The following is a 21,366-nucleotide window of genomic DNA, read 5'->3' on the forward strand; positions in this document are numbered from 1 at the left end:
CAAACTCATTAGTCAACAGAGCCAAATATCAACAGTACAACGATTGAAGTTTCTTTTGAGAGCCAAATTTTTTTAAACTTAAACTTCTTCTAATACCACTTCTTCAAAATAGACTCGCCCAGGCCGTGGTATTTTGTGGAAGAGCCACATGTGGCTCGCGAGCCGCGGTTTGCCGAACACTGCCCTAAGTCTTCTTTAATCTTGGGTGTTCTATCTACTGTGTGGGTTGGTTCGTAAGTAGGTCTGGGTCTACCAGCACAGAGAGGTGAATAACTCGTACAGGCCTGAAAGTTTCTCTGCCTCCTAGAAGAGGATATGGTACAGAAATGAGCTCAGCGGTGTTTCCCAAATTTGCACTGTTGCTCATACTTCCGTAGGAAAGACTATGGGGCCTGTAGTCCTCCTGTGAAGTCTGGATGCCATGAGACACAGAGATCACTCCAAAGAGGCGGGTAGCTGTGACAACCTCACGTATGTTTGGGAGCAGCGTGAGTTAGTTTGTATGCAAAACATGAAGGGAAGGGAATCTCTTACCCAGGTCTTGCAAAGGGCCAAGTGCCCTAATGTCTACAGTTCCACAGGTGATGGTCACTGGTCTTAGGGGTTAGGGGAAACCATGATTGCAACAGAAACACTGACGACCTAGTAGGTGCTGGAGGAGGCCAGCCCACTAGGTGAAATGTGCCTTTTAACGTGCATCCGGAAATTTTTGAGAAAAAGACTGCAGGATCGGTGTGTACACTAGTCAGGGGGTCTCCTGTCATGTTCATCTTCTGTGGATGTAGTCATTGCCATTGAATATAATCAGCAGGTTTTATGGCCCTGGCTGGGTAGCTCAGTTGGTTAGAGCAGTGGTCGGCAAACCGCGGCTCGCAAGCCACATGCAGCTCTTTGGCCCCTTGAGTTTTTAGCAAAGGCCAGCTTAGGAGTACCCTAATTAAGTTAATAACAATGTACCTACCTATATAGTTTAAGTTTAAAAAATTTGGCTCTCAAAAGAAATGTCAATCGTTGTACTGTTGATATTTGGCTCTGTTGACTAATGAGTTTGCCAACCACTGGGTTAGGGCATCACGCTGATACCCCAAGGTTGCAGGTTCAGTTTCGTTTCAGGGCACATACAAGAAGCAACTAGTGAATGTACAACTAAGTGGAACAACAAATCAATTTCTCTTTCTCTCTTCTCTCTCAATAAGACATTTTTAAAAAGGTTTTGTGGCCCTAACTGGCTTGGCTCAGTGGATAGAGCGTCAGCCTGCGGACTGAAGGGTCCCAGGTTCGATTCCGGTCATGGGCATGTACCTTGGTTGTGGGCACATCCCCAGTAGGGGGTGTGCAGGAGGTAGCTGATCGATGTTTCTCTCTTATCGATGTTTCTAACTCTCTATCCCTCTCCCTTCCTCTCTGTAAAAAAATCAATAAAAAAAAAATATTTTTTAAAAAGGTTTTGTGGATTACTGTAGCCTCTCAGATGTTCAAGTCAGAGCCTTTGTTGTCCTGGCAGAAAAATAAAGAGTGGAGTGCAGGGATGTGGAATTTTATTACCCAGCAGGCATTCCTGTTGATTTGGGTGAAAGTCCTTCATTGTTGGCTATATTGGATGTCACTGAGACAAGACCCCCCCCCCCCAGAGGTCATGAGAATGTGAATTGAATATACTAAGGTGTACTGGTTAATAATGCGGATTTTTTTTTCAATAGATGGAGTTACACATATGTTGATATATATGCGATTTGATATGTATACTATTTTGTTATATTGACAACAAGCTTCAAAACTTCATATGTCAAATTTTCTGAAGGTGTTAATATCACCGGTATTTTTACGCTTAAAAATGTCGAATTTTGTGCCAAAAAAAGAGGTAGGGTCCCTAGGCCTGGTGGCGATCAGGGCCAATTGGGGCCTTCCTTCATTCCGCACCACCCCCTGGTGGTCAGCGTGTGTCATAGTGAGGGATCCAACTTCTGAGGGGACACTTTGCATATTAGCCTTTTATATAGAGAGATAGATAAGTTTCATTTGTAAATAGCTTTGTGCATAGTCTGAGTCATCAGTGAATGTTTAACTTACACAGATTAAGTTGTGATTTAAACTTATTGTATATTTTTGCATTTTCCCAGCAGTTTATGAGGATTCAGTTCCTCCTCATTCTAGAGAATATTTGGGTTGGTCAATCGTTCTGTATTTAAACTTTTTTTTATAACTTTGTCATGCAATCCCTGTTGTTGATTGTATTTTTCTAAGGATTTATGGTGAGCCTTTTCTCAGATGTGTACTTGCCCTCTCTGTATCTTAGTTAAGACACCTGATCATAGGTTCTGCTTAATCTGCTGTGAGTTTTGGCAATTTAACAAAAAGACAGTGAAAGAACGAAGGTGCATGTGGGAATTTCACTCATTTTGTGCCTTTTTAAAATTATTTCTGTAATAAAGGTTTTTTTTGTATTGAAAAACATGTTCTCTAGTTTTCTTCCAATATCGGATGCTATGCACAATCCAATGGACAGTTTGTTTTAATCCACACTATTAACATTCGCCTTCACTTACAGAAGTCCCGTCATTTGATAAGGCAATAACCCTTTGTAGAACTCCATATAATGACCGGGTTGTGGGCGCCATCCCCAGTGGGAGGCGTGCAGTAGGCAGCCAAGAAGCACGCCACTGGATGATTCTCTGTCATTATTGATGTTCTGTTGTATCCCTCTCTCTTCCTCTCTGAAATCAATAAATATATATTTTAAAAAAGAGGCTGCATTTTTTTTAACAGATATTTTATTGATTTTTTACAGAGAGGAAGGGAGAGGGATAGAGAGTCAGAAACATCGATCAGTTGCCTCCTGCACACCCCCCACTGGGGATGTGCCCGCAACCAAGGTACATGCCCTTGACCGGAATCGAACCTGGGACCTTTCAGTCCGCAGGCTGACGCTCTATCTACTGAGCCAAACCGGTCAGGGCAAGAGGCTGAATTTTAACCCCATGTTCTGGCCCCAGAGCCAGGGACAATCTTTGCCAGTGCTCTGAAGCCCTTACTGGGGCTGGTACACTGAGGAGACTTAACTGAAGCTGCTGTTTTCATTGTTGCAATTATGATTCTCACCCTTTTTTTTTTTTTTTTTTTTTTGAAATATCAAAGCCCTTACCTGTTAGGATGGGGGGAAAGCCTTTCTTTTTCTTTTCTGTGGCCTTCCACAATATGGGAGAAGCACCTGACAATTAAACCCCAAGACAGAAACATGGATGATGAGAGTCATCGATTGGCTGCCTCTGGCACGATCAGGGATTGAGCCCACAAACCGGGCATGTGCCCTTCCGGTATTGAACCGTGACCTAGTTCATAGGTCGACACTCAACCACTGAGCCACCACGGCCAGGCCACACCGTGCCTTTTTGTTCCTCAGAATATATCCCATCGGACTCTCAGTATTTGTGTTCCAAGCCCAGAAATGATTTGTTCTCTTCAACATTTCTTAAATACATTTTTTCAATTGATTTTTTACAGAGAGGAAGGGAGAGGGACAGAGAGTTAGAAACATCGATCAGCTGCCTCCTGCACAACCCCTACTGGGGGTGTGCCCGCAACCAAGGTACATGCCCCTGACCAGAATCGAACCTGGGACCCTTCAGTCCGCAGGCTGATGCTCTATCCACTGAGCCAAACTGGTTAGGGCTCTAGAAACTTTTAAGTGAATGAACACATGGATGACTCAACGCTCAGTTATAAAACAGTATTTTACTAGGCTTGTGATTGTTTAAATATATAGCAACATAAAACCTCACTTGCTATAGAGATGCTGATTATGATGTGAAAATGAGTAGCTGAACTAACATTTCTGTCCTATCATGTAAAGGACATCACACCATTAAACAGCATGGAGTTGTTACAGGAATCCCTGATATTTGTCCTGGGTTGCAGGTTCGCTCCCACACCAGGGAGGGTACAGCGCCGAATGGCTGCCGCAGGAGGCAGCTCATCAGTATTTCTGTCTCTCTCTGAGAATGGCATGTCCTTGGGTGGGATTAAAAAAAAAAAAAAAAAAGCTACAACTTTTGAGTAACGTATAGGTTGTAATTGGTGGTGGTAGGGAGGGGGTCTTTCTTTATGGCCCTTTAAGTCTTTTCTATATATATAAAAGCCTAAGTGACTGAACGACCAAACAACTGAATGACCAGTTGACCAGTCGCCATGATGTGCAGGAGGCAGACACTCAATGCAGGAGCTGCCCCCTGGTGGTCAGTGAGCTCCCACAATGGGAAGTGCTGCTCAGCTGACTACCTGTCCCAGTGGTCCACCAGCCTGGTGGCAGCCACTCCCTCCCTCAATAGTCCTATAGGTCCAATCTCTGGAGAACGGGCCAGGCACCGACAAACTGGTGCCGCTGGCACAATCCTGACAGTGCCGCAAGCCTCCTGGAAGTGGGCCTCGGACACCGTGGCCGCTTCCCCTTTCTGGACGCTCTGCAAGGAAGAAACGATATAAAAGCGGCCGCCAGGTGGCTCCCCACAACCAGCGCAAATGTCAGCGGGATGGATACGGATCCTGAGCTGGTAAGGGTATCCCACCGCCTGCCTCCCCCAACCCCCTCGGGATGGGCACCAGATGCAGGGCTCATGGCTGGTGAGTGCCACTGCAGCAGCGTGAGCCTTTCCCAATCAGGACTGGTGTCTCAGTGGTTGAACGTCGACCTATGAACCAGGTCACGGTTCAATACCGGAAGGGCACATGCCTGGTTTGTGGGCTCAATCCCTGATCGTGCCAGAGGCAGCCAATCGATGACTCTTTCTCATCATCAATGTTTCTGTCTTGGAGTTTAATTGTCAGGTGCTTCTCCCATATTGTGGAAAGCCACAGCAAAGAAAAAGAAAGGCTTTTCCCCATCCTAACAGGTAAGGGCTTTGATATTTCAAAAAAAAAAGGGTGAGAATCATAATTGCAACAATGAAAACAGCAGTGTCAGCTCAGTCTCCTCAGTGTACCAGCCCCAGTAAGGGCTTCAGAGCACTGGCAAAGATTGTCCCTGGCTCTGGGGCCAGAACATGGGGTTAAAATTCAGCCTCTTGCCCTGACCGGTTTGGCTCAGTGGACAGAGCCTCGGCCTGCGGACTCAAGGGTCCCAGGTTCGATTCCGGTCAAGGGCATATACCTTGGTTGCGGGCACATCCCAGGTAGGAGGTGTGCAAGAGGCAGCTGATTGGTGTTTCTAACTCTCTATCCCTCTCCCTTCCTCTCTGTAAAAAATCAATAAAACGTATATATTTTTAAAAATTGTCTTTTTCTAGCAGCGCCGCCTCCGCTGCATACTGACACCTGCCCTCCTAATTGCTCCTTGGGGAACGTGGTTTGTCCTGTGTCTATACTTACATGTAAAGTGGAGAATATACTCCGCGGCTGTCGTACTTTCCTGCCCAGCCCTCTGAAAGCAACTGAGGTTGCACGGTGTTTGCACCGCGAAGCTCTGAAAACTTAACCTTTTTATTTTTTTCGTATGAGTCGTGCTAGAAAACGAGATGCTTTTAGCAGCTCCTCTGCCTTCTGTACGGCAACCAGGCGTCCAAAAATGGCGGCCCCCGTGGCTGCGCCGCGAAGTGGGCGCAGACATATTACTGCCAAATGCCGCTTCCAGAGCCTGCGGTCCTCCTGGGCCACCGTAGAAGGGGCGGGGCCAGGGCAAAAGTTGAAGCCGTTCGCGGAAATAGCACGTTTGCTCCCTCCTCGTCGGTCTGGGCAAAAATCCAGGTCAGTGTGTGGTTTTGTCCCCAAAAGTTTTTTGTTGTTTTTTTTGGTCACAGCAAAAGTTTGGTTTCTCACGGGTGACGTGTGTGGGCGTGGCTTTGTGCGGGGCATGGAATTACCACGGGGTCAGGGTTGGGGGGAGGAGGGAGAGCGGCCGGGAGGAGGGAGCCGAGGGCAGCCGCGTAGGAACGGGATTTGAGGTGTTTGAGGGGCAGCAGAGGCATCTGTGCGGTCGGGGTGCCCTGGGGGTCGGGGCCCAGGTGAAGAGTCTGTGGAGGGAACGCCCTTGTCCGGGCTGTCAGGGTTTGGGGTGCTGCAGGTCCCCCCGCCTGTAAGAAGCGCAGGGGCATTTAAGGTGATCGTGGGGTCAGGTTCCGGTTGGGGGGTTAAATCGCGGGTCAGGGATGCTGGGCCGGCGCGGGTGTCCACGCACGGGGGTGTCTGGCCCGCGTTGCCGGTGAACAGGGAAGTGTGATCGGAGTCCGCGGTCCCGAGAGGCTTGCGGGGGTGACGTTCTGGACGAGCAGGATCCCTGGTGTTTCAGGTGACGACGACCTTGGCCGCTGTTGGGACCCGAGGCACGAGGGCCCCGAGTGCTCTTGCCAGTCCTTCGGGGTCTTAACCTTCAGCCCCTCGGTTGACGAACTAGAGACCCAGGGGCCAAACCAGCAACGCCCGGGTGCCGTGCCTCCTCTGTGGCCCCTTTCGCGCCGCGAAGGCAGAATTGAGTTGTGACACAGACATCCAGGTCTGCGAAGGGGACCCTGTCCCTTGGTCTCTTTAAGGAAAAGTTTGTCGCCCTGACTGGTGTGGCTCAGTGGGTAGAGCGTCGGCCTGCGGACTGAAGGGTCCCGGGTTCGATTCCTGGGTTGCGGGCTTGATCCCCGGTAGGGGGGCATGCAGGAGGCAGCTGATCAATGATTCTCTCTCATCGTTGGTGTTTCTATCTCTCTTTCCCTCTCCCTTTCTCCCTCTGAAATCAATAAAGAGAGAGTATTTTAAAAAGAAAAGAAAGTTTGTCAACTTCTGCTCTCACCTCCTAGTATAGCGATAGCAGTGGACGCTGTTGCTTATTGGCCTGTCGTACATTCATGCGTTTTTCTTTGCAAACAGAATCTGCGTTTTATTTCATGTCCGTCCCTCTGACAAGGTGAGCATAGGCCAGTGTATTAGTAAGTTTGGGTCCGTCTTAGTCAGTGGTGGTGGTTCCAGTGCCCACCGCTAGTGACGGGATTACTCTGAAATGAGCTTACGAGGAAGTACATTGTGCAATTCTAGCCACCTGGGCGAAAATCTGTTGGTTGTTTCTGAGATAATTTTACCCTTTTTAAAAATATATATTTTTTATTAATTTTTTACAGAGAGGAAGGGAGGTATAGAGAGTTAGAAACATCGATGAGAGAGAAACAGAGTAGCCGCCTCCTGCACGCCTCACACTGGGGATGTGCCCGCAACCAAGGTACATGCCCCTGACCTGAATCAAACCCTGGACCCTTCAGTCCACAGGCCGATGCTCTATCCACTGAGCCAAACCGGCTAGGGCAATTTTATCCTTTAAAAAAAATTTTTTTTTTGGCCTTGCTCATGGATTTTTTAAAAAGATATGTTTACTGATTTCAGAGAGGAAGGGAGAGGGAGAGCTATAAACAGCAAGGATCAAAGAGAATCATTGATCTGCTGCCTCCTGCACGCCCCCTACTGGGGATCCAGCCCACAACCCGGTTGTGTGCCCTTGACAGGAATTGAACCCGGGACCCTTCGGGCCCCAGGCCAACACTATCCACTGAGCCAAACCAGCTAGGGCTAACTTTGTCTTTTAAATACATAATTTCTTGAGTCAGAAGGGGACAGCTTGCCACCCTAAAATATGCCTCTTTGGGATATTGGTCATTTTAGGCTGGTTAATTTGAGGAAACTGCAGCTGGGGCGGGGGTGGGGGTGGGGTGGGGAAGGGGGCTAGTGTGTTACTCCTTTGAAGGACATTTCCATTTGTAAAGGCCATCTCATCCCTAAGGTGTCTCCCTCCCCTGTCTGAACTATCAGTGGAGAGAGAGGACTTAGAACAACCTTACCCTTGTTAGCTGTGCTTTTCCTGGTCACCTCTGCTAACCGACTCCACAACCCCAATCAATATCGTTAGGTGAAGGTGGCATTTCAGATGATGGCATCTGCCACTTTGGACAGTGACTTCATTTTCCTAGGTCCCTTCTATGTATACAGGAGGTGTACATGTTGTTAACTTTTTAAAAAATATATATATATTTTTTTATTGATTTCAGAGAGGAAGGGAGAGGGAGAGAGACAGAAACATCAATGATGATGTTTGATCGGCGGCCTCCTGAACGCCCCTACTGGGGATCGAGCCTGCAACCCGGGCATGTGCCCTTGACTGGAATCGAACCTGGGACCTTCAGTCCACAGGCCGATGCTCTATCCATCGAGCCAAACCGGCTAGGGCTGTTGTTAACCTTTTTGATTGTTTTTCCTCTGCTAATCTGGGTTATGTCGATTTAATAATTAGACCAAGCAAAGAACCTAGAAAAGAAGGAGAAAAATTATCCTGCCCCTACAGCGTCATTTCCCACGCACCTTCTTTTTTCCACGATCACTCCACAGAACTCCAGAGAATGAAGGAACACCTTCACCACATTTAGGACCTAAGAATTTATTGGCCTGAGGAGTCAATACTTCCAGGAAAGCAGAAAAGGGACACCAGCGATTCTGTGGGCACTGTCAGCAGGAGCACCTTAGCAAAAGGTCCCGGAGCAAATGGACCACCCACTGACTTTTCTCCTCACCTTACCACAGGTTGTCACTCCCCAGTGTGGACCTAAAGGGGGCCACATCCGAAACCTAGCAAACTCAGAGGGGCCTGCATGGTGAGCCTTACAAACTCAGAGGCCGAAACAACACATTGGATGGTCTGAAATGGATTCCTTCTAACTAAAAGCGAGTCTAGGCCGTAGTCATGTCCTACGCTGGTGTCTTCATTAAAGGTCATTCTTTAGCCCTAGCCGGTTTGGCTCAGTGGAGAGAGCGTCAGCCTTCCAACTGAGGGCTCCGGCCGATGCTCTATCCACCGAGCCAAACCAGCAAGGGCTGTTATTAACCTTTTTGATTGTTTTGCCTCTGCTAATCTGGGTTATATCGATTTAATTATTAGACCAAGCAAAGAACCTAGAAAAGAAGGAGAAAAATTATCCTACCCCTACAGTGTCATTTCCCTCATCTTTTTTTTTCACAATCACTCCACAAAATTCCAGGGAATTCCGGCCAGGAGCACATGCCCGGGTTGTGGGCTCAATCCCCAGTAGGAGGCGTGCAGAAGGCAGCCGATCAATATTTCCTCTCATCATTGATGTCTCTGTCCCTCTCTCCTTCTCCCTTCCTCTCTAAAATTAATTTTTAAAAATGTATTTTTTTTAAAAAAAAAGGTCATTCTTTAACTTAACCAAGCCTGTCAATTGTCGTCTTACATCTGGAATGACATGACTTTGAAATGTTAGGGTAATTTCTTTTTTTTTTTTCCCCCCCCAGATTCCTCAGGGCACAATCTCCCACCAGAGCAAGAGACCACAGAGTCCCTCAATGTTATTGCTGTCATGTTAATTGCTAAGTGTTAATTATCCTATTTCCACCTAATCCAATCCCAGAGATCTCTCTGCTTTGCTTTTTCCCTCACCCCTAATGTGTCACCAATGGATTTCATGTAACCTTCTTGTGTTTCTTTGATTCCAATGTATAAATTAGGTGTAAAACGGCCATCCTCTAAAGCATTTTCTTAATTCATTGTTATTTTGCTTCCAGGCACTTGTCTTCGCTTTGGCTCAAATAAACTCATAAAGATTCGTTACAAGGCACCAGGAACAATTGAACCATGTGAAGCAGGAGGACGCTGCGGGATTGGTATCAGCATTTCCGTGACGCCCCCGACCGCAGGCGGATTTCTGTACGGAATACAGAGCAGACCCCAACGCACCAAGATAGAGCTTCCCTGTTGCCAGCTCTATTCAGAGAACAGAAGGAAATGCTCCAGGCTCAGGTGACTGGATTTGTTTTTTCCTTTACTTTCTTCTGTAATGAATTTGAAGAGGCCTCTAAAACCACCTCCGTTAATCTGAAAAACACACACACACACACACACACACACACACACACACACATGTGTGTGTGTGTGTGTGTGTGTGTGTATTTTCTCTTTCAAATATATTAATTTGAATATACAGTATGAAACGTGTTTCTAGGTTAACAAGCACATTTAACTTTTTCACGTTATAGAAACATCTAATTGGAAGAATGCATGGATGTACAATTACGAATAGTATTTTACTGGGCATGTGATTCTTCAACTGTATATTAAAATAAAACCCCACTCACTATATAGGTGCAGTCTGCAAAGTGAACATGAGCAGAAAAACTAACATTTCTCCCGGATCCTGTACAGGACGTCACGCCATTACACAGCACGGTGTTGTTACAGGAACCCCTGACATTTCACGATGTGGCCGTGGACTTCACCTGGGAGGAGTGGCAGCTCCTGGGCCCCGAGCAGAAGGACCTGTACAGGGACGTGATGATGGAGACCTACAGCCACCTGGTGTCAGTGGGTGAGGACAGCTCCCCCGTGTCACTCCGATGGTGCTGTCAGTGGCTTTTTATTGATAAGCTGCTTAACTGTTCAGAATAAATACAGATATGTGACATGGTACAACCTCACATCTTTCTCTTGCCCCAGACAAGAGAGTATAATGTCCCCTCTCCTGATATAAAAGTCATTGTGTTAGATGTGAACCTGTTCATTCTCCATTCTTCTTCTTTTTTTTAATATATATTTTCACTGGCCCTAACCAGTTTGGCTCAGTGGATCGAGCGTCGGCCTGCGGACTGAAGGGCCCCAGGTTCGATTCCGGTCAAGGGCATGTACCTTGGTTGTGGGCACATCCTCAGTGGGGGTTGTGCAGGAGGCAGCTGATTGACGTTTCTCTCTCATCAATGTTTCTAGCTCTCTATCCCTCTCCCTTCCTCTCTGTAAAAAATAAATAAAATATATTATAAATAATATATATGTATATATTTTCCAATGATTTCAGAGAGGAAGGGCGAGGGAGACAGAAACATCAATGATAAGAGAGAATCATCGATTGGCTGCCTCCTGCAAGCCCCCCACTGGAGATCGAGCCCAAAACCCAGGCATATGCCCTTGACTGGAATCGAACCCAGGACCTTTCAATCCGAAGTCTAATGCTCCATCCACTGAGCCAAACCAGCCAGGGCTCATTCTCCCTTCTTGACAGACGCCACGGCAATATAATATGTCTAAGTCTCTGTCATTGTTCCCAAGCAGGGTATCAAGCCAGCAAACCCGACGCACTCTCCAAGCTGGAACGAGGGGAAGAACCGTGGGCAGTACAGCGTGGACGCCACTGTCTAGTCTCTCCAGGTGAGGGGGTGAGAGCCAGCAAGGTGGGCGGCCGGGAAGTCACATTCTAGTCAGCGAAGTCAGAGCTGTGACATGAATGAGGAAACTCAAAAAAACCACCCCTCCACATATGAGAACCTTTTGTAGAAGTTTAGAGGCTTCTAGTTTTCTTTTCTGAGCTCTGACTTGCTTATTTTATCTCCATCTTGATTTTGTTTGCATAGTTTCCTTTGTCCTAGGACAGTGGTCGGCAAACTCATTAGTCAACAGAGCCAAATATCAGCAGTATAACGATTGAAATTTCTTTTGAGAGCCAAATTTTTTAAACTTAAACTTCTAACGCCACTTCTTCAAAATAGACTCGCCCAGGCCGTGGTATTTTGTGGAAAGAGCCACACTCAAGGGGCCAAAGAGCCGCGTGTGGCTCGCGAGCCGCAGTTTGCCGACCACTGTCCTAGGATTCTCAGATTTTTTGTTCCCTTTGTCCATTGTCCATGGTCACAGTGTGTCTGTGTTACCACTTCTGTAGCTAGGAAATTCTACTTCCCAGGTCTCTTTGGAAAGACAGAACTTGGAATTCATCACTTTTTTCTTACCACTGGGCCTTCCTGTCCTGGTTGGAAATAGTGATTTCCCTCCATAACCTCCAACCCACTTTGGATGCTGTGTCCCCGTGATAACCTGCTTTTCACGGTGCATTCGTGTTGGGCCCCGAGCAGAAGGACCTGTACAGGGACGTGATGTTGGAGACCTACAGCCACCTGGTACACCTGGTAATTCACATGCCATACAGTTTACTGGTACACCTGGTAATTCACATGCCATACAGTTCCCCCCATCCCCCCAATGTTCTTCATACTCAGTTCTCCTCTTAAACGCCGCCTCTATTCCCATGAGGTGACCTCTTTCTGTTCTGTGACATGGACTCCCAAATCGACTTCTCCCTCAGTATCGTCTCATTACACTTTCTTCCGATGTATTTTACTCAGCTTAGTAACAGCTGGCCTCTGACTTCTCATTTTGTGTGTGAGAGCAGGAATCAACTTCCCTCTATTGCTTTTGTTTACTGTTAGTTCCTCTTTCCGAATTAGACATTTTGAATTCTGTCCATCCTGGCATCGTCTGGAATGTTCCCTGCATGCTGAGCTCCCTTCTTAAAGGTCTCTACTGTTTCATTTGATGAACAAGGAAAGAGACTGTCAGACCTCAGAGGGAAGGTAGGGGAGGGTGGGGGTAAGGCGGAGAGATCAACCAAAGGACTTGTATGCATGGATATAAGCCTAACCAATGGACACAGACAGCAGGGGGTGAGGGCATGAGTGGGAGGGTTGGGGGGATAATGAGGGGATAAGGACACATATGTAATACCTTAATCAATAAAGAAATTTTAAAAAAGAAAAGATCTTAACATACTACATGGGTTTGAGACCAAACAACATCATAACTTATGTCTGTTTCAAATGACTTACTTGCTAGTTTTCCCAATTCAGATTTTTGTTCATTCTAAGATGTTATCACTGCATATATTTACTTATTTACTCATTTTAATTGTTTTATTATTATTTATCTTAGAGAGAGTGAGGCAGGAGAGATAGGTAGGTAGGTAGATAGGTAGGTAGGTAGATAGATAGATAGATAGATAGATAGATAGTCATTCCACTTATTCATGCATTTATTGGTTGATCCTTATATGTTGCCCTGACCAGGGATGTGCAACCTTCATATATTGGGATGATGCTACAACTAACTGAGCAGTTTGGTCAGGGCTACAATTATTTTCTTAAAAAAATACCACATCGCTGAAAAGGGTTTGGCTCAGTGGATAGAGCGTCAGCCTGCGGACTGAAGGGTCTCAGGTTCGATTCCGGTCAGGGGCATGTCCCTTGGTTGCAGGCACATCCCCAGTGGGGGTTGTGCAGGGGGCGGCTGATTGATGTTTCTCTCTCATCGATGTTTCTGACTCTATCTCTCTCCCTTCCTCTCTGTAAAAAGTCAATAAAATATATTTTTAAAAAAATACCACATCATAGTTTTAATGGTTTTACTTAGATTTAGTATATGAACATATATGTAACTCCATTGAAAAAATCCGCATTATTAACTGGTATACCTGGTAATTCACATGCCGTACAGTTCACCTAAATTATATAATTCACTGGTTTGTGGTATATTTGATATAGTTGTGGTGGAACCATCATCACAATCAATTTTAGAACATTTTATATTTACAAAAATGTTTTTAAATACATTTAATATATTCATTTTAATATATTTGTAATAAGTGCTTTTGGTTTTGTTTTTTGTTAATCCTCACCAGAGGATACTTTTTCCATTGAGCATAGAAGGGAAGGAGGGAGAGGAAGAGAGAGAGAAAGAAACATCGATGTGAGAGAAACACATTGTTTAGTTGCCTCCTGTACTTGCTGGTACAGGAGATCAAACCTGCAATCCAGGTACATGCCCTTGACCTGGAATTGAACCTGCAGTTTTTTGGTGAACAGGCCAATACTCCAACCACTGCACCATACTGGCCATAACTTGAGAGAGAGAGAGAGAAAGAGAAAGAGAGAGAGAGAGAGAGAGAGACACATCTATCAGTTATCTCCTAAACTGGCCCCCACTGGTTACTAAACCCTCAACCTAGGCAAGTTCCCCTACCTGGAATCAAACTAGTGACCCTTCGGTGCATGGGACAAACTCCAACTAACTAAGCCACATCATCCAGAGCTATTTACACGTCCTATTGAGGCCTTGATTCCTGTAGCTCTTTATGTTTTGAAATTGGGAAGAGTGAATTACCCAACTTCGTTGTCTTTCAAAATAATTTTGATTTTTGGATGGTTGAATTTTCATTTGAATTTTAGAATCGTCTTGTGAATTTCTGCAAAAGAAGAAACAGCTAGGATTTTGGTAGGGATTACATTGAATCTGTATCTTAATTGGGTAGTAATTCCATCTTAACCATATTAAACATCCTGATCCAGGATCATTGTCTGTCTTTCTATTTAATTTGGTCTTTAATTTCTTCCAACAACATATTATAAGTTTCAGGATAAAAGTTCTATAGTTCCTTAACTATGAGATTCTCTTTTATTATTTAAAATAATTATTTAAATGGAATTATTTTCATGATTGCATTTTCAGATTAGTCATTGCTAGGATATAAAAATAAAACTGATTACTTTCTCATCATATGCTGATGACACTTAGTCCCAGGTAACCAAGCTTTCTGTCATATGAAATTGCAGTTTCTCTTTTAGTGATCTCTGTGATATGCTATTATCTTGTTTAGAAAGTCTCTGTCCTTCTCCTGAAAACTCTCTCATGTATTCCATACTTGTGATTGCCTCCTGCAATCTAAGTGACTGCTTTATTTCTTTAGAACTTGCATTTTGATAGCCTAATATTTTTAAAAGACATATTTTCATTGATTTCACAGAGAGGAAGGGAGAGAGAGAGAGAGTTAGAAACATCAATGAGAGAGAAACATCGATCAGCTGCCTCTTGCACACCTCCCTACTGGGGATGTGCCCGCAACCAAGGTACATGCCCTTGACCGGAATCGAACCCGGGACCCTTCAGTCCGCAGGCCGACGCTCTATCCACTGAGCCAAACCGGTTTCGGCTATTATTTTAAAATATTTTTCATTGATTTCAGAGAGGAAGGGAGAGGGAGAGAGAGATAGAAACATCAATGATGAGATTGATCGCCTGCCTCCTACACCCCTCCTCCCCCCAACTGGGGATAGAACCCGTAACCCAGGCATGTGCCCTTGACCGAAACCGAACCTGGGACCCTTCAGTCCGGAGGCCAATGCTCTATCCACTGAGCCACACCAGCTAGGGCAATAGTCTAGTATTTTTTAGGTTAGCAACAGTACTCTACTTTGCACACTCCTTTCATTCTCAGTAGAAGTACTCTAGATAATCAATAATAAATTTATATCTTAAGGCAAAAAAGCTGTAAGAAAATTGAAGCAGCCAATGGAACAGTGGGCGTTCACCCCAGAACTGTGCTTTTAGGAGTGGGACTGGCTCTTTGATAGGGTTCTTCTGAGCACCTAGATGAGGGACATGAGTCAGCTCCCTGGAGCTCTCCAAATGTAAGCCCGTGGGAAGTTCCAGAGCTGAATTTGGAATGTGTTTGAGGAGCTTCTAGGAAGCCTTTCTGGACAGAGTGAAATGGGCAGGCGGGAAAAGGACTGCAGATGAGGATAGTGTGGTGGCAGTGAGCTATAGGTCACACATCGCCTCTTGAGGCCAATGAAGACCTTGCTTTCATTCCATTAAAGTTGAGAAACCAGTAGAAAAGTGACATTCTGTAACTAAGTTTGAAAACGGACCACTTTGCCTATAATGTAGAAGACAGTCTGTTTAAGGGAGGGAAATAGAACCATGTTACACTCACCATCACAATTTGTGGCAGTAGAAAAATACAGATGAAAATTATGAAAGATAAAAGGTGCATAGGGAAGAATCCAGGAGTGACTTGAAAAGTGCTAGATTGCCTGACCTAAGCCCTGCTGGTGTTGCTCGGTGGTTGAGTGTTGACATATGAACCAGGAGGTCATAGTTCAATTCCCGGTCAGAACACATGCCTGGGTTGCAGGTTCGATCCCCAGTGGTGGGCGTGCAGCAGGCAGTCGACCAGTAAGTCTGTCTCATTAATGTTTCTATCTCTCTCTCCCTCTCTGAAACCAATAAAAAAAAAAAAGAAGAAGAAGAAGAATAGCAAGTTTTAGGCACATGATAACCCTCAGTAGTCTGTTATAATTACCTGGAAATCAGATGCTGAGGATCTACATCCTTACTCTCTGTGTATTTGTTCTGTACACCTGTCAGCAGGTATGCACCTGATCACAATACTCAGTGTTTACTTCTTTTTGGTGGGGTTATTGAGTTCCAAAACTTTAGATGTGCCTTTGTGTTTTATTTTACATGTTTCAAAACACAGTCTAGTTTAGTCTCTTTCTTTGCAGAGTTAGTAAATGTTCATGGGCTGACACATATTTTCAGAATAGACCTTTTATAACATTTATGCAGTCAAATAATTTCTTCATATTTGTACTTGGATATGTGATAATAATATTAAACTTTGTTTCACCATGCAGTCTAGATTTTCTCCTCATTCTGAACTTCAGTAATATCCCTTATTTCATTGAAAGGCATTTCACTTACTTAGTGGCTCACTCCACATAATTCCTGGAGTAATGTTTAGGACCTCACTTTCATTAACCTCTTTTTGCTTCTCCCATTTAGCCCATTAGTGAACCTTGTCTTTTCTTTAAACACAGGTTGAGCAAAAGTATGTTTGCCATTGGGAGTACATGAAACACGGGTTTATACTTGTATTATTATTAATCAATGAATGCCAGATTTCCCATGTAAACACCTGTGAACCTGCTTTTGCCTCATCCTGTGTATCCGATTTAATCCACCTCTTACATCTTCATTCCTCCTTTCACCATGTTGCACAGGCTGTGATTACCTTTATTACTTTATTTGAGGTTTCTATATCTAGAATTATTAAACCTAGAGGCCCTACATCTTTACTCAATTCTGACACTATCTAGAAGTAGCGTTAGACCCTTCGAGTTAAGAGTTCAGGGGTGCTGAAGGCCTGGGATGGGGGGGAGTGGAGGGGAGTTCGAGGGTGTCAATGGGGAGAAAGAGGGACATATGTAATACTTTTAACAATAAAGAATTGTTTAGAAAAATAAAATAAGCAAAAACAAAAGTTAAGAGGTCATCCCATAAAACTGCACCCAATTCCGATGTCCATGGCAAGTCCAAATTGTCACCTACACTTCTGACCAACTGGCTATAAATTGGAGGTTCTCCTGAGCTTTTTGGGGTCAATTAATTTGTGGGAGCAACTCTCCGTACTCAGAGAAATACTTGGGTTTACCTTTTTGTTATAAAGGATACAGATGAGTAGGTACAGAGGACAAGGTCTAAAGAATTCCTGAATAAGCAGCTCTGTCCCAATGGAACTGAAGTGAACACCCTGGGTGTATCGATGTGCTCACTAACCCAGAAGCTGATCAGATCTAGTTGAGTTTTCATGGAGCCTTGGCCAATGCGGCTCAGTTGGAGCATCGTCCTGTATACCAAAAGGTTACTGTTTTGATTCCTCTCAGGGCACTACCTAAGTTGAAGGCTGGTCCCTGGTAGGTAAGCGATCGATGTTTCTTTCTTAATACAATGTTTCTCTCTCTCTCTCTCTCTCTCCATCTCTAAAAATAAATATATATATATATATTAAGAGTTTTTATAGAGCTTTAGTTTTTAGTTCCTCCCTTTTCCAGAGATCACTGGGTCCCGGTGCTGAAACCCCAGTCTTCTAATTAATTGGTGTGTCTGATCACTAACTCCATCCTGAATGTATGTAGGAATCAGTCCTAAGCCATTTAATTAGCATAAACTCAGCTATTATCATTATATTATATAATTTCAGAGAGAGGAAGGGAGAGGGAGAAAGAGATAGAAACATCAATGATGAGAGAGAATCATTGATTGGCTGCCTTCTGCACACCCCCTACTGGGGATGGAGCCCGCAACCCAGGCATGTGCCCTTGGCCAGAATTGAACCTAGGACCCTTGAGGTCTGCAGGCCAGTGCTCTATCCACTGAGCCAAACCAGCCAGGGCATAATAAGATCTATTATGTTCAAAGTTACTTGCTCTATCTTCTTAAAATATGAAAAATTTACTGTTATATTTGAGTTTAAGGTTTAGATTTAGGGTCAGCTTAATTGTAGAAAATAGGTTTGGTTGAAGTTAAATTCGACTTAGTTCTAGAGTTGAAATATTTTATAATTTGATGTTAAAGCTAGAGATAGTGTTAGAGTTAGTTTTAAGCCTAGCCCCAGACATAGAATCATCTGATGTGTTAGAATTTGTTTAGGGTTATTATTTGTGGGAACATTGAATTGATGTTATATTTTGCTTTCAGGCGTGGTTATGATTTGGAGAAATATTTTAGTTTCTTTGAATAGTAGTGTTTGTACAATGATTATATTTTGGTCCAGGGTTTGGTTTGAGTTCCAGATTCCAGTTAAGTGTTTTGTAGAATTAAATGAGACTTAATGTTTGGTATGAAGTTAGGATAAATTAAAAAAAAAATTACAAGGGTTTGACAAGCTCAGTGTCAAGAACTGTGGACGAAGATAAAATCTCTTTCTCTCTTTCTCTTTTTTTTTTTTTTGATTTTTTACAGAGAGGAAGAGAGAGGGACAGAGAGTTAGAAACATCGATGAGAGAGAAACATCGATCAGCTGCCTCTTGCACACCCCCTACTGGGGATGTGCCCACAACCAAGGTACATGCCCTTGACCGCAATCGAACCTGGGACCCTTCAGTCTGCAGGCCGACGCTCTATCCACTGAGCCAAACCGGTTTCGGCCAAAATATATCTCTTATTGTACAAAACATAGAATTGACACTAAATGGTTAATTCAGCAATGGGCGCTGTGGCTCAGTTGGTTGGAGTGTCATCACCTACACCCAAGGGTCACTGGTTCTATTCTCAAACATACCTAGTTTGCAGGTTTAGTCCCTGGTCAGCGTGTGTACAGGAGGCAACCGATTGATGCCCACCCCCTCCTTCACTTGCCCTTGCCCTCACTCTCCCTTCCTCTCTAAAAGAAAAAAAATCAATAGTCCTGGCCAGGTGGCTCACTTGGTTGGACTGTCGTCCTTACGCCAAAGTGTTGTGTGTTCGATTCCTGGTCACGGCACATGCCTTGGTTGCAGGTTCTATCCCTGGTCAGGGCATGTATGAGAGGCAACTTACAGATGTTTCTCATATCAGTGTTTCTTTCTCTCTTTCTCTTCTTCCTCTCTCTCTAAAATCAATAAAAATATATATCCTCAGGGGAGAATTTAAAACAAAATGTTTTTAAAAATCAATAAATATGTTTTAAAAATAAATAGTTACTGCACATGAAGGCATTTTGAAAGAACAGTTTTATTTCTTCTTTAAAAATATATTTTTTTATTGATTTCCGAAAGGAAGGGAGAGGGAGATATAGATAAAAACATCAATGATGAGAGAGAATCATTGATCAGCTGCCTGTTGGGTACCCGCCCTGGGGATTGAGCCTGCAACCAGGGCATGTGCCCTGACCAGAAACAAACCATGACCTCCTGGTTCATAGGTCAACCCTCAACCACTGATTCACACCGGCTAGGCAAGAACAGTTTTATTTCAAACACAGATTATGAGAGATTACAGAATGATTTACTGTTCTCTTCTTTCCTAGAATTCAAGAAAGTTGCTGATCCTTTGAATTGTCACTTGCAAAGTCAAAGCCTTCAGAAGAATCTGGGACTATGCTGTGAATATAATATGTTTGCAAATATTGTCCATCAGAGTGAAGGTCATTTCCTATTAAAGCAAAATCATGGTATGTTTGACATTCGTGAAAAACCTTTAAAATCTAATTTACATTTTGAAAACCAAAACAGAAGCTGTCAGTTAACTAACTCTGTTGAGTTGAATGGAGATGGGACATGCATTCTACATGCTAACAATGAACAAACTGAAATGAAATTTCCTGTCAGTACGAAAAACATCAGTAATGATTCACCGGTTAATAAGCAACAGAGAAGTCACAACATAGAGAAAGCCCATGTGTGCACTGAATGTGGGAACGCCTTCATGAAGATGTCTCAGCTCACTGATCACCAGAGAGTTCATACTAGGGAGAAACCTTATGGATGCAGTCTGTGTGGGAAAGCCTTCGCCAGAAAATCCAAGCTCACTAAACATCAGAAAATTCATACAAGACTGAAACAATACGAATGCACTGAATGTGACAAAACCTTCCTCAAGAAATCACAGTTCAATATACACCAGAAAACTCACCTGGGGGAGACACCATATGCCTGTCACGAATGTGGGAAAGTGTTCATAAAAAAGTGGCAGCTCATTTATCATCTGCAAACTCATTCAGGGGAGAAACCCCATGGATGCCGTCTATGTGGGAAGTCCTTTTCCACAAAGTCTTATCTCACTAAACATGAGAAAACTCATACAGGAGAGAAACCTTATATATGCAGTGAATGTGGAAAAGGCTTCATTGTGAAGTGTCGTCTTATTGCCCATCATCGAACTCATACTGGAGAGAAACCATTTATATGCAATGAATGTGGGAAAGGCTTTACCTTGATGAACAGTCTTACCACACATCAGCGAACTCATACAGGAGAGAAACCCTACCTATGTAATGAGTGCGGAAAGGGCTTCACCAGGAAGAGTCTTCTCATCAAACATCAGCGAACACATACAGGGGAGAAGCAGTATGTGTGTAGTGTATGTGGAAAAGGCTTCACCATAAAGAGTAATCTCACTGTACATCAGCGAACTCATACCTTAGAGAAACCGTTTATTTGCAATCAATGTGGGAAAGGCTTCACTGGGAAGAGTTATCTGATGGTACATCAGCGATCTCACACAGGAGAGAAACCCTACGTGTGCAGTGAATGTGGGAAAGGCTTCCCGGGAAAGATGCAGCTCATTTTACATCAACGAACTCATACGGGAGAGAGACCCTACGTGTGCAGTGAATGTGGAAAAGGTTTCAAAGCGCACAGTCATCTCATCAGACATCTGCGAACACATACAAGAGAGAAACCCTTTGTTTGTAGTGAATGTGGAAAAGGCTTTACCATGAAGACTAATCTCACTGTACATCAGCTAAGTCACACTTCAGAGAAACCGTATATGTGCAGTGAGTGTGGGAAAGGCTTTGCCGTGAAAAGTCGTCTTATTGTACATCAGGGAATTCACACGGGAGAGAAACCCTATTCGTGCAGTGTATGTGGAAAAGGCTTCCCAGCAAAAAGCAAGCTGATTGCACATCAACGGATTCATACAGGAGAGAAACCTTATCTATGTAGTGAATGTGGGAAGGGTTTCACAGAGAAGTTTAATCTAATCAGACATCAGCGAAAACATACAGGAGAGAAACCCTTTGTAGTGTATGTGGAAAAGGCGTCACCATGAAGAGAAACCCTCTGAGTGTAATGAATGTAGGGAAGCCTTCATGACAAATTCAGGACTCAATGAGGAGAGAAGTAGAATGGGTGCAGCAATGATGGGAAAGCTTTTGCCCACTTGTCAGTCCTTGTTAAAACATGAGAATTTACAGATAGTTGCTTTGGGGAAATCCCTTTTTGTGTTCTCGGCCCTCAAGAAGATAGTATGCGCCC

General features: G+C 44.1%; 1 protein-coding gene across 1 annotated transcript; it reads left to right on the top strand.

The window, feature by feature from the left end:
- Positions 1–5,558: 5,558 nt before the first annotated feature.
- LOC103304830 (zinc finger protein 615-like) lies at positions 5,559–21,366 on the top strand. Its single transcript, XM_054710551.1, has 5 exons — positions 5,559–5,736; positions 9,541–9,775; positions 10,178–10,340; positions 11,075–11,173; positions 19,416–21,366. Exons 2-5 carry the CDS (start codon positions 9,761–9,763, stop codon positions 21,158–21,160), a joined length of 2,022 nt encoding a protein of 673 aa, XP_054566526.1. The 5' UTR covers positions 5,559–5,736; positions 9,541–9,760; the 3' UTR covers positions 21,161–21,366.

This window comes from Eptesicus fuscus, chromosome 21 (assembly GCF_027574615.1).
Source record: "Eptesicus fuscus isolate TK198812 chromosome 21, DD_ASM_mEF_20220401, whole genome shotgun sequence".
NCBI classification, from domain to species: Eukaryota; Metazoa; Chordata; class Mammalia; order Chiroptera; family Vespertilionidae; genus Eptesicus; species Eptesicus fuscus.